This window comes from Colias eurytheme, chromosome 8 (genome assembly GCF_061535395.1).
Source record: "Colias eurytheme isolate Ceu_HAF_F1 chromosome 8, ilColEury1 Martin Lab GWU primary, whole genome shotgun sequence".
NCBI lineage: Eukaryota > Metazoa > Arthropoda > Insecta > Lepidoptera > Pieridae > Colias > Colias eurytheme.
The window spans coordinates 7,930,942-7,947,902 of NC_142987.1; the positions used below are offsets into that span (position 1 = coordinate 7,930,942).

General features: G+C 32.1%; 2 protein-coding genes and 3 long non-coding RNA genes across 7 annotated transcripts in view; 2 read left to right on the forward strand and 3 right to left on the reverse strand.

Annotated features, from left to right (window-relative positions):
• LOC149906645 (uncharacterized) overlaps positions 1-6,878 on the forward strand; it is a 118,136-nt gene extending 111,258 nt beyond the window's left edge. The window contains exons 2-3 of the long non-coding RNA XR_016457000.1: positions 5,693-6,115; positions 6,649-6,878. This is a non-coding gene — a long non-coding RNA (uncharacterized LOC149906645). The remainder of the gene's footprint in view (positions 1-5,692; positions 6,116-6,648) is intronic.
• Vps20 (vacuolar protein sorting 20) lies at positions 439-1,473 on the reverse strand. Its single transcript, XM_090104476.1, has 2 exons — positions 976-1,473; positions 439-839 (listed from the first exon to the last, which is right to left on the reverse strand). Exons 1-2 carry the CDS (start codon positions 1,276-1,278, stop codon positions 525-527), a joined length of 618 nt encoding a protein of 205 aa, XP_089960602.1. The 5' UTR covers positions 1,279-1,473; the 3' UTR covers positions 439-524.
• Positions 6,879-7,058: 180 nt separating the features above from the next.
• On the reverse strand, positions 7,059-8,621 carry LOC149906651 (uncharacterized). Its single transcript, XR_016457017.1, has 3 exons — positions 8,475-8,621; positions 7,915-8,184; positions 7,059-7,584 (listed from the first exon to the last, which is right to left on the reverse strand). It is a non-coding gene; the product is annotated as an uncharacterized LOC149906651 (long non-coding RNA).
• Positions 8,622-9,273: 652 nt separating this feature from the next.
• LOC149906652 (uncharacterized) lies at positions 9,274-10,977 on the reverse strand. The gene is made up of 3 exons (XR_016457018.1): positions 10,638-10,977; positions 10,163-10,338; positions 9,274-9,758 (listed from the first exon to the last, which is right to left on the reverse strand). It is a non-coding gene; the product is annotated as an uncharacterized LOC149906652 (long non-coding RNA).
• Positions 10,978-11,233: 256 nt separating this feature from the next.
• On the forward strand, positions 11,234-16,094 carry LOC149906653 (luc7-like protein 3). Of its 3 annotated transcripts, none has more exons than XM_090104816.1 (9): positions 11,234-11,510; positions 11,619-11,814; positions 12,001-12,101; positions 12,572-12,723; positions 12,971-13,108; positions 13,488-13,700; positions 14,134-14,369; positions 14,636-14,717; positions 14,884-15,681. In XM_090104816.1, the coding sequence occupies exons 1-8, from the start codon at positions 11,406-11,408 to the stop codon at positions 14,680-14,682; spliced, it is 1,188 nt and encodes a 395-aa protein (XP_089960942.1). In that variant the 5' UTR covers positions 11,234-11,405; the 3' UTR covers positions 14,683-14,717; positions 14,884-15,681. The 3 variants fall into 3 exon arrangements, with proteins under 3 accessions (XP_089960942.1, XP_089960941.1, XP_089960943.1); XM_090104815.1 differs by lacking the exon at positions 14,884-15,681 and adding an exon at positions 15,688-16,094 and having other exon boundaries at positions 11,235-11,510; XM_090104817.1 differs by lacking the exon at positions 14,884-15,681 and adding an exon at positions 15,688-16,094 and having other exon boundaries at positions 11,236-11,510; positions 12,004-12,101.
• Positions 16,095-16,961: the final 867 nt, after the last annotated feature.

Here is a 16,961-nt window from a genome sequence, read left to right on the forward strand (position 1 = left end):
GAACAAATATTGATTACTAGCTGTGTCCTGCGGTTGTACTTGTACCTGTAGAGCTCAGCTCCTGTTGGTAGAGTGATGATATATAGCCTATAGCTTTCCTTGATAAACAGGGTATCTATATACTAATATTATAAAGCTGAAGAGTTTGTTTGTTTGAACACGCTTATCTCGGGAACTACTGGTCCCATTTGAAAAATTCTTTCGGTGTTAGATAGCCCTTGGATAGCCCATACATTGAGGAAAGTTATAGGCTATATATCGTCTCGCTATGACCAATAGGAGTGGAGCATAGCCAGTATTAGTATAGATTGAGCACTTGAGTGCACTGCTTCACCACAGATCAAGTAGTACTGAACAAGGCAGCATTGCAAGACACACATCCATATTCCATTCAATAGTGAGTTAGAATTAAAATTAATAAATAACCAAAACCATAACTTAATTCATAACAAAATATATTTCACTTAAAGCTTTAAATACAATATTATTTATATACATTTAAAAAAATAATTCATAAAATTTGTTTAGGCTTCCAAGGCAATTCTTTTCTGACCAGCTTTTGCCCTTTGAGGTTTTTCTGGTACAGCTTCTTCAGTTTCCGGCAGTTCATCTGTTGGAACTTCGGGAAGTTCTTTTCTAACATCCAAAATCTCTTCCAGCTCATTTTCAATTGCTTCATCGTCTTCTTCAGTAAGTTGTCCAGAAATAAGATCATCAATTTCTCTTTGTTTCTCAATACCTTCTCGGGTTTCATCCATTATTTTTTCTATTTCATCAATATTTAATATATCATGAATGTTCTTCAAAGCCGCATTACCATTTTTCAAGCCATCAAGTACCTGAATAAACAGACAACATACAAATATAACTACATAAATAAAAATATGTAAAATTGTAAATTTATGTTTTTAAACTGATTAATTGGTCTTTGATGGTACACACAATAAAGGTATCATGATAGTGGAAACAACATACCTGTACTTCAATTTCCGCAAATTCTAAATCATGTGTCAGTTGCTCTAACTTTTCAAGTTGTGCATCAGTACTTTGCAATAAATTTTCCTGGTATTTTTTCTTTCTTAGAAGTAATTTTGCTCTCTCACGCTTATCCTCCGCAAGAAGTTTTTTAGCTAACTGTCGGTCCCTTTCTAAATTCAGTTCAATTTTCTTCTGGTACTGTTTTAATTTATCTCTTTGTTGTTTTAACTGAAGAATTGCCTTATCTTGTTCAGTTACTCTGCTGACTGGTTTCTTATTTTTAGTAAATAATCCACCCATCGTTATTTAAAAAATAAACTTATAATTTTAGTAGGAATGCCTTTTCACAACAACATTAATGATTTAAAATAAAATATAAATCAGTTTTTCATTATTTAATATTTGAATTCATCGCAAAAAGATCGCAAATGATTTCAGACAATCGCAAATCACAAATTCACAGCACAAATTCTCTAAATTTTTGACGACTTTTATGTCAAAAATATTACCTGACACCTGTCGGATTGCCCAAATGCCAATCCAAATGCCCACAGTTAATGGATTATCTGTCATAGATGTGTCGATTTGAAGAAGAAATAACAGGCAATACCGTCACGTCATGGAGGCGACGATTTTGGTATCATTGGTGTTTGACTCGGAGCAATTAACTAGCCTGGAGAAGTAACAATTAATTGAACATTAATAACACTAGTTTGGCCCTTTTAACTTATGGCAAAATGTCCTGCGAAAAAAGAGGACCGATATATGTCAGCTCGACAGTTTGAAATGACATGTAGCCATTTCGTTTTGTTTTGATCACCAGTCTGGTGATCATCGCTTGGTGATTTTAATTATTGTTTTTGAAGTGAAAAACGTGTTTTTTAGTTTCATATGTTATTTTCTGAAAAGATAATTTACTAAAGATTACATGGCTTGTGTTGTTTACGGCTGTAAAAGCCGTAGTACTGGGAAATCGGATGAAGATAGGAATTTGTCATTTCACAGGTTAGTGTTTTGATCAATTATTTTGTTAATTGTGTTAGAAATAAGTGAATTTACGTTATTTTCATAATCATCTATGTTTTATCTAACCGTAATCATTGAAATGAAATCATAATCAGCTTAGTTTTTAGAAAAAATGCAAAATATAACTTCCATAGTGTTGTGCAATTATCGATACTTGAGTAGGAACGAAGTACTTCATTGATAATGACTGCTTTAAGTTAGGAGAAAAAAAAGTATTTAAGTATGGATTTTATTGTTATTTGCAGGTTTCTGGCTTGAGAAAAATTAAAAGATGTTTGGGTTAAAGCTATAGCACAGGGAAAATTGGAAGCCTTCAAAACATTCTCGGCTTTGTTCAAATCATTTCGAATCAGACGGGAAGAAAAGTAAAGTGCTTTGCAGAGATGCTGTGCCACAAGTTTACGGTGGCATCTATTTTAAATAATAAATATTGTAATTTGGTAATTAAGTATCGAATTAAAATGTTGTAAAAAAAATTACATGTTTATTTGTTTTATTTGAAAAAAAATATTTTAAGCTAGAGGTGCCCCGCGTGTTCTCTGGGAACAAACAAACAATTTTTTCCCGTGGGAATGAGTTATTTTCCCGAGGTAAATTGTAGCCTATATGCTATGCTGATGTTTAAACTATAAATTAAAATTTAATTGTAAAGTTTAATAAAAACTCATTCAGTAGTTTTTACGTGAAAGAGTCCATTCTTATATATTTTCGCTTCTATAATACCTATTAGTAGGATACGATTATTGATTTGTAAAATGATCAACCAGGTGGAAGTAAGATTCGCGCACGAAGGGTTTCGTATAATTCTATGAATGAATCTATGAAAGCAGGAAAAAATACGTACCTTTTTACGAAACCATAAAAACAACCTAAACCGAAATACCTAATAATATTTTTTTATAAATACCACTACCATACAATGCGAGGTAGTCAGTACGCATCGTAAAATATGAATAATTCCAAATAGATTCGTTTAAATTATCTCAAGCAATTTTATAACTCAATTTTTTTATATATCGATATTTTAGTATTCGATAAATTTGTGGCAAGCACTACCTTTTTAGAACAAAAAGTGGCTACATGTAGATTTGAATGCCAAGCCGATAACAGTGTGTTGTCTCTTTCTATCGCACCAATTAGGGTATTGAATAAAAGAGAGCCACTATATAAGAAACGTTCAATTAATTGTTACTTCTCCAGGCTTGTTAATTGCTCCGAGGTGTTTGAATCTTGCCAAAGAAATTTCACTTCTGATCGTGTTCTCACTTCTCGAAGCAAGTGAATTTTCGAAAATCTTTGAATGCATTAATTTTTATTAAAAAAATAAAGAAATGTTTCATTTCAGCAGCTATCTCCAGTATTTCAAGTACTTTCCCTCCAGGGCCCATTGAAAATTTCCACACCGCGTATAATGCATAATAGGATACTTAATATGATATTGATTATTTTGGATTATGGTATGGCTAATATCTGTGATCTGAAAAATAAAACGCTAAATTTGTTGCTGCTAAGCTCAAATCTCGAGAACATCTGAACCGATTTTGTTAATTATTTTTATATAACATTCCATTAAGTACGAGGACGGTTTTCATCGAGAGAAAACGTAACCTGTATCAAAGTAATGTATCAAGGGCGAAGCCGGGGTGGAACGCAAGACGCAAGTAAAAAATAAATAATTAAAATTTAGGTAAACCAGAATCTGATGGCAAATTGGGAAATCAAAATTTTGAGTGTGCAACCCTAGGGAAAATGGACTAAACGATCTTGATACTGCTTATTTTTTATTTTGTCCTCAACATCATTAGGCACATTACATAAGTGAACAATACTGTACTTAATAATGAGATATCCACATAATATTATGTAGGTACATACTTACATGTATAATATACATATTACTTTTATCTATGTAATACATATTATTATTTACACATACCTATATTTGTATATTCATTATCATTATGCCATGTAAAAATATGGATGTAATGATAATGCAGATCAAAACGAGATTGCTAATAATTTTTTATAAAATAAAATAAAAATAAAATATAGTACGACATAAAAGAGATGAAATTAATTATTTTGGAACTAATTCGTTTTTCATTACCTGGCAACCCTGAATTGGCAATGTAGCTGTCAAGTTGAATAAAAATTTGTTGTTTTTTTCGTGAAGTGGAGAATTATTGAGATAAAATTGTTATTTAGAACAAGAAATTTAAATAAAAAAGGAGACATCATGAAAAAGGTTAAACGTAGCGGTGTCCGTGATGTGGTGTATAAAGTTTTTATTCGGTGTTTGTCCGAATTTCAAGCTGGAAATTTATTGAATGATTTAGAAAACGTTTACAAACGTACAGCAGAATATACCGGTGAGATTCCATTTATTTTTGCTCAGTACTACGTAAAATAGAATATTCCATTAGTGACGAGTGTTTAATGTATGTATGTATGGCGATTATTACGTTTTCGCAATTTAATTTGAGGTTATTTGTATGTAAACAAAAACTAGTTTTTATAGTGCGACCAGCACAATTTGAGTCAAGAAGTTATATCCAATCCAACCAAATAAAGTACCTAGTTTAGATTTAACTACATAGTATAGTGATAACTGTTTTCATACAGCTATCTATCAATATTAATCAATCAAACCATAAGAAAAAAAATCATATTTACTGTATCATATTTACAGATACTGAAGATGCCCCGTACCCTCTTGCCAGTACTTCGAAACAGAGTGATGATCAGTCCTTTGAAGGAGTAGAATATTTAGATTTTGATGAATTATATTAATGTACAAAATTTATCTACAAAAAAAATAAAAATATGTGGTTTTCAAATCGCCTTTTTTTTTCTACCCGACGGACCCAGAAAGAGGGTAATGTGTTTGAGCTGCATGTATGCTTGTTTGATTCTATGTGCGCCTCTGCAGTCTAAGCACTTGACCGATTTTTATAAAATAACTAATTCCAAATACATTTAAGTAAAATTTGACCTAGGTAGGTCAATTAAAATACTAATGTATTTTTGTCTTAAATTTACACTATTGCTACAATGAAACAATTATAACGGTTTAAATCGCGGTATTTATTTTAGATTATATATATAGATTTTTGGATTTTTATTCTATAGTATCAAGATCGCTTGCGTCGCAGTATCAGTGTTGCTATATGAGCGACGGTGGCGCCCTCATTTATTTTCATCTCTTTTGTGTCGCACTGTAAAACAATGTTTATTTTCGTAAGTATTAAAGACACACACATTATAAAATTGACTTGGACAGCTTGGACTTGACGAATAGCCGTATTGGAAACTCCTGTAATAAGTTTTCATAAAATTATATTGTAATCAACAAACAATATTATAATTACCTACTTATAATATTTTTTATTTTAAGTATGAAAACGGGTAAGTCCAATTTACCAATAAAATATTCAAAATTGAAAATTATGATGTGTTTGACCCTTCTGCATCGAATGTTTTTCTATACACATTATAAACAACACCTCTTGCTTGTGATCGCAGCGGCTTTTTCGACATTTTCGAAGATTTTTTAGACAAAATCCTAAAAATTATTCATCAATTGCAAAGAAGACGAATAATTTGACCAATTGACCAACCAATTTGATAGTTGTCAAATAAAATTGCCATATGAAAATCTTTTATTTCGTAAATATAAATATGCCATCAGCAGGGCTATTGTCTAATTTTGACACATTAAGTGATCAACATAGTTTTGATGATCACTGAACTTTGATGTCCACTAAAAATTTAAAGATTTGGTATTGCGTATCTTAATAAGTGGACATCATGTCACGGTGTATTACGGTGCTTATCAACGATGACACCGAACGTCACTATTTTTTATCGACATTATGCAGCAAAATTAAAAATATATACATTTGGTCGTATATTCCATAAATACGTGAGCATATTTAAATCTTACGTGTTATATTAACCGGAACACTTGGGATTTGAAATGTTTACTCTTATATGGCGCTAAATTCATAACACTTTTGAATTTTGGTCTGTCTACAATTACAATTTTGGTCATCGTCTTGTGTACACAAGTGTATTTGAAAGTTAGAAACAGTAACAAATGAATAAAACTGAGGTAAGTCTTATAACCCTTGTTTTTAGAGAAAATATATTAACATTAATTTAAATATAAATTTGAAAATTTTTAATATTTGTATCCTTTATATTGCTTTGTATGATTTATGAAATGTTTAACAAAAATCTATTTTAAAGTACTTACATCTAATAAAATGTAAGTTATTTATTTCAAGCACAATTATATTGTCTTTATATCTTTAACTAATCTCTTTTTGAAAATGACTATTCATGAGAGCTACTAAATTAGATATATTTGTCGGAAAACAGTACTTGAGGAGAATTAGGTAAATATTATTTAATTCCCATTAAATTATCCATTATTTTTAAATATACTTGTTATTGTAATAATGTGTTTTACCTTTCTATAAACTATAGATAGTTGAGTAAGTAAAGTTTATATAATTAATTGTGACAATTTTTTTTAATGTATTGAAATCGAAAATAGTTGCTCTAGTTGCTCAAAGAAACTACTGAGTACAATATTTAATTTTGAAAATGTAAGTGAATTATTATGCTATATTGTAATTTCAGTAAGCCAAGATGAGAGAGTGCCTCGTTGGGCCTATGAGTTGGAAAGCAAGCGATTGGCTGTTGAGGAAAGGCATACAGCTGCTATAGAAAAATTAGCTGCATCACTTACCTACCAAGATACAGGAAGATATATACATATATATATATTAGTAAATTAAAATGATTTTAAATAGTGTAATTTATTATTATTAATTATTTATAACTCTATTCTGAGTTTTTCATAAATAACTGTCTAGATTTAACTAAAAATAACAATAATTGAATTAACACAATCTATATGGTGTAAATAAATTTCTTTAAAAATAAATAAAAAATATTTTTTTAGATATCAAAAGTTTAATTACTTAAATACCTTGTCTTAACTATTGACAACTACATCACATTTATATCAGAGCATTAACAATGTTTTATAATTTATAAATTATACAAGAAATATTGTCATATTCGATTAGAAGCTATAATATTATCTAAGTAAGAAAATATGTTTAATCACAAATACAAGTATAAATAATTTTCAGTTAAAACTAATACATTTTTAAGCACAATAAATATTTATTTAACATATCATCTTCTTGAATTCCATAGTCTCTGTACTAATATTGTTCTCTGGTAAGATCTTGTATAACCTCAACTATAGCATCCTCTCCTCTAAATCCTGAGACATGCCTGTATTTCGGGTATTTTGGCATTCTGCATATTTGCAATGTTGTGCAGGACAACACATGCATTCACTATTTTACCAGCAGTAACTGGATCATAATGAAGTACTCTATGGGCCAACAAACAACTCCAACGTGCTTTGAATAACACTAAACACCGTTCAACAGTATTCCTGACAAGGCAATGAAGGTTGGTATAGTATTCTTCAGGTGTCCCCAGGTCCTGCTCCTAATATTGGTGTCATCATCCAGGGCCATTGCGCATATCCTGAGTCACCTAAAAACAGGTATAATATTTTATACTCTATGCATACTTCATATTATGATGCTCACAGAAATTAAATGAAGATTTAGTATTTAATGATAATTGTTCCACATACATTATGTTTAATTTGGAATCACATAACTGAAAAGATATACATTAATTATTGTATTATTTTCTATGTAGGTATATCTAAGTATTTATTAATGAGTTGTTATTATGTCTTTTAAACCTAATACAGATTATTATTAATGTTGAATAGTAATTTTATTGATTTGTAAGTCATCAGTAATAAATTACACATAAAAAAGGAAAAACAAAAGACATGGATATTTTTAGACTTACTATTAATACATTCAATGAAGGAAAATGTTTCCTATTTCAACATCTCCACCACCAGTTGAAAACCAGCCTTTGTCAAACGAAAATTCGCTATAAATTCTCTTTCAGGCAGCTATAAAGGATCACCACAGGATCACTAGCATCACGTAAGCGTCGCCTTTCAATTCTTAATGCTTTCCTCTTTCTTTCTTCTTCCGCAAATCCAAGTAAAAAAGCACGGGCCATACTTTATAAATTATATGGATACCTACGCTTCTATTGCTCAGTAAAAACCTTTTGGAAAAAAGAAAATGGCTATATATTTATACTTAAAAAATTATTATCTATCATAGCTGTTGATAGTACATATTAACTCAATGTTATCTTTATATTTTTTGTTGATTATAGTATAGAAACACTTGAAATAAGACGTTAAATCATATACGTGCTATTCTTCCTATATTTTGTTCATATATTTTTAATATTTAACTTATCCGGATTATAGTGTCGATCACTGAGAATTTACAAAACACTGCTCAATACTAGTTCCTTTCACAGCAGATAAAAATAATATAGTGATCAACCTTTTGATGGTCACTTGGCTTACGGAATACCACTTTATAAACTATCGATACAAAAACACCTGTCAAATGTGTTACGGTGGCTTTCAAGTTGATTTGGTGCTCATGACGTCATTTCAGTTGATAACATAAAATAGCCAATACGAAAAACATGGTTTGACAAGAAATCGTTGAGCACCGTGCGTAGAGGGAGAATGTACTAGAGATCACATCGGCGTATACCCGAACGAGATGGCGAATCCTTACGTCAATGTTGCCAACTATTACAAAAACTTTTTATCCGAAAAACTGGCAAAATATCTATAAATGTTTGGGTATTTTTTTGTAAGATAGGTTTATGAAGAAAAAGACAGATTTGAAAAGATTTTGTTATTTATTAACTTAACTAGCGACCCGCCCCGGCTTCGCACGGGTGCAATGCTGATACTAAATAGTAAATACACTACAGAAAAACTGTGAACGTTGTATATAAAAACATAGCGGCCCGCTCCGGCTTCGCACGGGTATAAAATATATAGCCGGGCGGCCGGCCGGTACAAGCGCGGATCCAGGGGGGGGTCATGGGGGTCATGACCCCCCCCTGGGCCATGTGCACGACCTAAGTGGACCACTAATTTAATATTAACTTTTGAAATTAATAAAGTAATATTGTTCAACATGATTTTTTATTAACTTTTGAAACATAAAAGTAATATTATAGAACAATGAAATCAATTTCAAACGGAAGAGAATATAGGTAACAAAAATTAGAGGAAAAGTTATTTACGATCGATCTGAGATCGGGATTAAAAAAAAAACTATAACTGCGGAATAAAGTTTAATGGTAAAGTTGTAGGTATTTAAAATATTTATTACAACTTTTGCTTTTACAAATTACTTCTCGCAATTAACCACAAATATCGAAATATCCCAGTTCATATATTTTTTATAAAAAAACAAGGCTAAAGTTTAGATATCATTTATTTTCAATCAATGGTAAATAATAATAGAAAATACAGTAAAATTAGGACAAAAAAGGTCAAGTGCGAGTCGGACTCGCGCACCGAGGGCTTCGAACAAACCTAATTGTTTTATTATGTTGTATCTTTAAATGTTGCTTGTAGCAATTTTTTCTTTGTCTGTGCTATAGGACGTGGGGAGTACTAATATGCTGAACAGTTCTGCATTCTTTTTCTTTAACCGCCACGCCCAAGTCCTCAATACTGCAATTTTCTTTTTTCTTTGCTCGGCTACACGTTCTTTATTTATTAATTATTTTCTTAATTTGATTTTTCTCGGTGTTTCCACCTGGAAAAAAAATATTAAGTTATTTTTTGCAAACTAGAAACAGAAATATAGAATAGAAAAAAATCTTTAATTAAAAAGTATTACAATAAAACAGTTTATATATTTGGGGAAATTAAAGCATGTATTATGTAGTTCAAAACTATGTTACAGGCTTTAGATTCCCCTCACAATTTTAGTAGATTTGATACCTTTTCCAACTTAAATAATTTTACAATTTAAAAAAATAGAATTTAAGACCAATTTAAGACCACACAGATGTACCTAAATAAGACAAAATATACCTCTATAAAAATAAATTAATAACTTGTTTTGTTTATTATGTAGACGTAGCAACAAAATCGGTCTATGAATATTTAAACTACACCATTTAAATCCAAACTAAACGCATCTCAAAAATTACTCACTGTTGTAAAAAGTGTTGGAATTGCATTGGGCATCAAATAGGTTTTTTTTTTTCGTTTTTCGAAAATAACGCGACTCAAAATGTATAGAACATATTCTGTGACTTTTTCCTGGTAACCAGTTCTTCCTTCCGGTAGCTCGAATCCATCTGTTTAATGTACTTGTTTGTTTTGGAAACCTAAAAAACATATTTAATATTAAAAAAACATTTCACGATTTTGGGGAAAATTTTACCCTGTACTGGTATCCCTTATGTTAATCACATGATTATACCATAAATTTGAAACTACGTAAAAACAAATGGCGTCCTGAACAACAAGAACACTTCGTAATTTAGTCGGATAACACAAAAAAATGTTTACGTCTATTTCGATGAAAATATTATATATTTGTAGATAATTTCACATTAGAGTTAATGAAAATGTATCAACTATACCCAGTTCTATAAAACAATATACTTCAAATAAGTTTACTTACGTGTGAAAGGTAATATTTGGTAATCTTCGTTCCGGCCGATTTTTACAACCAATCACACTACAACGCACCATATTTTCACTTAAAGTCGGATTAAAACAGATCACTGTCAACGTTTATTAAACTTTGAAGTCACTTAACAGCGAGAAAAAACAGAAAACTAGCAAAACAATGGACTGTAGCCGCTTGTTTGGGACAAACTGCCTTTGTCCCCAACAAAAGAAATCGCATAACATGAGAGAAACAAAAAACAATGTTTCTGTCTCGCTTGCTCTTAGCTTTATAGTCATAAGTGTATTTCTCTCACGCATTACTTGTCATTTTAGTGCCTCCTCTAGTTCATTCTCCCTCTACGGCACCGTGCAAAGTTATCATCACTATGAAATGTCAAATGAGATACGCAATAGCCCTGCAGATTCTGGTAGACCTATACCACAGCTACAGGTAGTACCTATAGTATTATATTATCTGTGGTTGTACTAATTATCACGTAATTATATACTCTGTACCAAAGAATATACTACTCTCTATGCTCTGTACTACTTACTCTGTGTCTTGGTTTCTCTGTCTACGGTCTGTGTACTCTGTAGTAAATTATTAAAAATGGCCGTCGTAATGCGAAAGTGGAGTCGATATTAATGCTTATCTTTGTTAATAATTAACGTATTTTAAATTTTAAGGGTTTCTAATGTGTTAAATTAGTACTTCTTGTAATTAATGTTCAGGGAAATTAAGAATTTTTAATAGTGATAGGTTAGTTTTTCAATAACCATGGCGGTCTTAGCGGCAGCACAATTACTTGACGAATTGATGGGCAGGCATCGTAATACAAACCCAAATGAGAAAATAAAAAAGCCAAATTGGGAGGATCCTGAGGTATAGTACGACGATAATATTTTACATATTTCTTGTTGATTTAGTTTGATTATTGTCCATGCAATGTTTTACACCGTGTTTTAATTTAATTTAATGTTTTTTTTTCAGTATTGTAAATATTATATGGTTAAGTTTTGTCCTCATGATTTGTTTGTCAACACAAGAGCAGATTTAGGAGCGTGCCCGAAGGTCCATGATGACGAAGTTAAAGATTTGTTTGAAAAAGCCGATTCTTCATACAAAAAGGCTCAGTATGTTGAAGAATTCCTACGGTTTTGTCGGCACATGATAAATGATGTAGAAAGTATGTATTACATTTATTTATTAACCCAAATATTTAAGTTTTAACTTCAGCTACAAAAATATAACCTAATTGTCTTGCAATAGTCTAATAAACCCGTAATATAAGTAATGTGTCTCAATTACAATAAGACATGATATGAAATATGAGTTAAAAGATAAAAGGAAAGTAATTGCAATTCTATTGTTGCAGGGAAAATTCAAAAGGGGAAGCAGCGATTGGAGTTAATGAACTCCAGACCAGATGGACCACCAATGACCCAGGCTCAGACGGAGAAAAATCAAGAGCAGGTAATTATAGTAACCAATAAATTAGCATCATATATTGTATACTGTGTTCAAACAAAAAATTTGTGGTTTATGCCAGTTTTAAGAAGAAATAAGAAGCTTTGGTATTTTTTATAACTGGTTGCATCTTTCTAACTTTCTTTGTGTAAGCTATTTTAATTTATAATTAAGTACTTGCTAAGAGGCTTTTTGTGAATTTATTTTGGGGGCAAGCTGTTTCTTCTAAATACAGGTTGCCCAGTAACCTAGCTAGGGAAACATTGGCTTGTATAAATTGTTTTAGTAGCCTTTTTATATTTCTATACAAAAAAAATCTATACAAAAGCTGCAATTTCACCTGTACATTCTTATCGCCCATATACTTAAATAATTTGATTTCACTATCACTAATGATGTTTAAATTGAATGCATATGTCCATGCCTTTTCATCTTTCTTGTTTTAAATACATTCTTTTGAATTCCTTTATTCACAGGTTACGCTACTATCAGAAAAGATAACAGCTTTAGTACAAGAAGCGGAGGAGGCCGGCACTTGTGGTAATGTAGAGCAAGCTCAAGGTTTAATGAAGCTCTGTGATAGACTGAAAGAAGAAAAGGATCAACTTCTTAAACAGCAGGAGAATAGGTTTGTATTGCTATGTTCTTAGATTATGATTTGAAGTCATCAATTTTAAAATAGGAGTGTTTCGCATTCATTCTAAATGTATAAAATCTAAATACAAGTTGTCTAGTTAATTCTATCTATAAAAATGAATAAGTCTGTTGTGTAGCATTATGAATGAATTGCAGAAAACAAAAATTAATTATTTGATAGTTTATAAGTGAATTTATTGTTTCTGTTTTCATTTAAAATTATTTCATTTCTCTTCTAGTCATTGGTCTATGACTGCTGAGTTGGCGGCAGCTCAAGAGAAGCAGATGGAAGTATGTCCTGTTTGTGGTGCCTTTTTAATTGTTGGTGATGCTCAACAAAGGATTGATGATCATTTGTCTGGGAAGCAACATGTTGGGTAAGTAGTTTACATATTAATAATGAGTCAATAAAATTCTAAAGATAATTCATTATTGCATAAACAATTTGCAAGACAGGAATTTTAAATGTTTCACAATGATAGAATGCGGTCAACAAGTTATTTTATAAAGAAATTGGGTTAAGTAGGGGAGACTGGGTACAAAAGTAGTAAGTATAATATTTGATAAATTAATATGTCGGAATAGCACTTGCTACAAACGCCGTGAATGTTCAAATGTAAAAAATACTGTTTTCTTTGTAAAACATTTATTTAAGCCAATACTGGCAATCTTATATTCATGTTTCAGTATATATAAGTGTTATTTATTAAATCCATTAGTCAAATTTAGTGATTTTTATTCAAAATATTCGTGCAGCTACTTCAAACTGCGTCAAGCGTACGAAGAGATGACGGCTTTGCGCGAGAAGGAGCAGCAGGAGAAGGAGAAGCGGCGCCGCGAGGAGCGCGAGAAGGAGCGCAGCGTGCGCGGCGGCGGGCTCGGCTCCGACCGGCGCGACCGCGAGCGCATGGAGCGGGACCGCGAGCGGGACAAGGACGGCAACAGGGAGCGCGAGAGGGACAGACGCCGGTGCGTATGTGGGGGTTAGGCGTGTGGGTGATGGCCAAGCCAAGGGATAACACCAATGTCTCTTATACATTTTATTCAAATTTCAAATTCAAATTCAAATTTCATTTATTTACAAGAATGTAGTTACAAAAAAGGTGTTATTACAATGTTAAGGCGCTAATACATTCTACCCACTTTCTGGGTGTGCCAATATTTAAATGGAAATAAATTAAATTACACTACACCAACACTACACAAATTCTTCGCGTCACTAATCACTGTTCTATTATATGAGTGCACTTTATTCTATTATGTGAGTGCTCCCATTTTTATTGTATTTGTGTGTGAGAACTTTTTATCAAGAAATAACATTTTTGTTACATTCACTTTGTGGCACTATTTCATTCAATAAAGTTTTGTTGATAAAAATAAATCAAATGCGTTAATCCGTCAGATCAAGCCGGGAGACTGAAAAGAACAACCGGCACGAAGACCGCGACCGGGAAAAAGAACGTGACCGTGACAAGGAGCGTGAGCGCGACAAGGACCGTGAGCGCGAGAAGGACCGTGACCGCGAAAAGGACCGCGAGCGGGATAAGGACCGCGACCGTGAGCGGGAAAAGGACCGGGAGCGTGATCGCGACCGTGACAAGGAGCGTGATCGTGATCGGAAACATCGGAGGGATAGAAGTGAGTGTTCAGAAATTCATTCATTATTCACCCTCTATCAAGTAAAAATAATGACTATTTAAAATGTACGAAATGTAAGCAAACGATTATGTCCAGTAATTCAGCACAACGCACTTTTCTCTTTTTTACTTTATACTTTATAGTTTGATGAATGCTTTTAAATATTATATTTGACCGACTCTCTCTTGCCAAGTAAGGTTAACTTACTTGGCAAGAGATGATTATGATTATTTTGTGTTTAAATAAAATAATATTCTCTCTTGTAGGATCTCCTCACGAACGGTCACGGCGACGATCACGTGACCGCCGCTAGATTATCACTGAGGTATCTCAAACCACCTCGAAACGGTAAGCATGAATACATAATTCATTCATTTTACCTTTTCGCTGACAGACTAACATTGTCCATTGTCACTATAAACCAATATTATGGTTAACCAAAACATAAAATGTTCACCAACTCCCAATTATGAGACAGATAACAAGTAATAAAGTGAACACTGTTATTTTACAGCTTTTAATAAAATGCCAAAAAAATTACATCGGTATATGGCAATCATATGGGGAGTTTTGTTGACCCCGTTGATTCGGTAGTTGTCGTCACACCGACGGACTTTGCAGGTATTTAATTGGTATTTTGAATAGCAGCTGGATGCTGACGATTTGAGGTGTTATTGTTCAGTCGTTGAACGACGACTGATCGATAAAACTGTCTTAGTCCGGGCTCTGCGTCGTTTTATTGAGGTATTTAAAATTACGTTTCGTCGTCGTGAATCGAGTTGCCAGTCGGCCTTCTGTCGCCATAATGCGATGCCAGGTATTTGTTAGGGCTATTCAGTGACAGGAGATATTATTTCATTATTAGGCTTTGGAATTTAAGGGTATTGAATTAAAGGTGGCTGTGGGTCTAAAAGTTTGGACTAAAGTATTGTTAGGCGTTCTCATTTTAGAATAATGCACATTGTCATCACATATAAAATGTCATAATATTATGATGAAGACGACATGGCGATTATTTGATATATTCCTTGAGACAAATGGATGCTGTTTTCACATCATCTACTGTGTATTTACAGGTACCCACACTATGGCAACAAGTTTTTTTGTTGAGTTATTATTAATTTTCTATCTGCTTTATTTTTATAAAAATATATAAGTTTGTTGCCATATTAAACTTAACATTTCCTAATCCCATTTGGAATCGAATTCAATGCTTTGAAAAAACATCATGTAAATATGAAACGAATCATGCATTGAAGTCGGTTCCTAACTTCGAATGCCCTAATCCTCTTTACTAGATTGTCAATGGACTTTTCAGTTGGGAACCGAGCGAAGAGGACGGCGGACGACTCGACTGCGACAAAGAGGTACTTTTGCAATTAGCGAACATTGAAGATTCCAAAAGTCACGACCCGACGATTCGAGGTGACTCACCATAGTTACGTTTCATATACACGGATATTCGTGGATACTAAAGCATGTAATTGAAATGAAATATATTTGTTATGCTAGGTTTTAATATGTATATTGTAGCTACCTCCGCAAATGTGTCCCTAGGCAGGTTTATAATGATTCCACTGAGGAGTGACACAGGTATTTATCATTTTTTTATTTTACATAAATGATGTTGATAATTCTGTGATTGGCGTTGTTGTGTATTATTTCGCAGTGTGAACGGTTAGCGTTATTTTTATCTTATAAAATAAATAAATGATATGAGATAAAGTTTGTTTCATTCATTGGCCCCAAGTTTCATTTTTAATTAAAGTTGGAACAACAGGTTTTTTACTATAATTTATGTATGCAGACAAAATATGTCTGTATTTAATATTTATTATTAAATTAATAAGTATTGTTGTTTCTGGTAGTGTTTTAGTTAATTTTAATAATTATTATCAGATTTAACATGATCATACTGGATATTATATAAACGGTAGATTACACTGTATAACGATATTATTTATATTATTCTTGAAAAGGTTATTGGCATTGGAAAACAATGATTTAATAATTCATATCTTTTATTCTCATTTTATTCCTAAATTTGAATCTTTAAGTACCTACAATATAATGTTGGTTACCTACATTATATTTTAAAAATAATCATTGCTTATTTTGATTACTTATGTATATTATAATTCTGGAAAGTTATTGTTAAGTTATTAGCCTTTGGGATATTTGTATTAACATGACTCGCACAAAATCCTCTTTTCACACCTTAAAATTACGTAAGTTCAGTTCTGTTAAAGTAAAAGTTTAGCGAAATGCGAGAAAGATAAATAAACGGTTTGTAGCTGGCCGTCGCTCCCGAGCCCGGTTCAACTTCCTGCAAGTCCGGAAAGTTGGAAGTTTGCGTCAAGTAACTTCTATATTACTATTCAGAGAGCTCGCAGATAAACTAAAGAGCTTATCTGGATGGAACGTAAGTATTGTTTTTTGCAACGCGGTAAGTAGATGAAGAGGAGTTCAACTTTATTACATTTCATAAAGTTTATTCAGTTCATAAGAAAAAATACTTAGTTTTTAACAAATAGGTGTTTATATCTGATTTTCCTCTTATGGGTCATTTTCAAAATATTTGTACGTCACGAA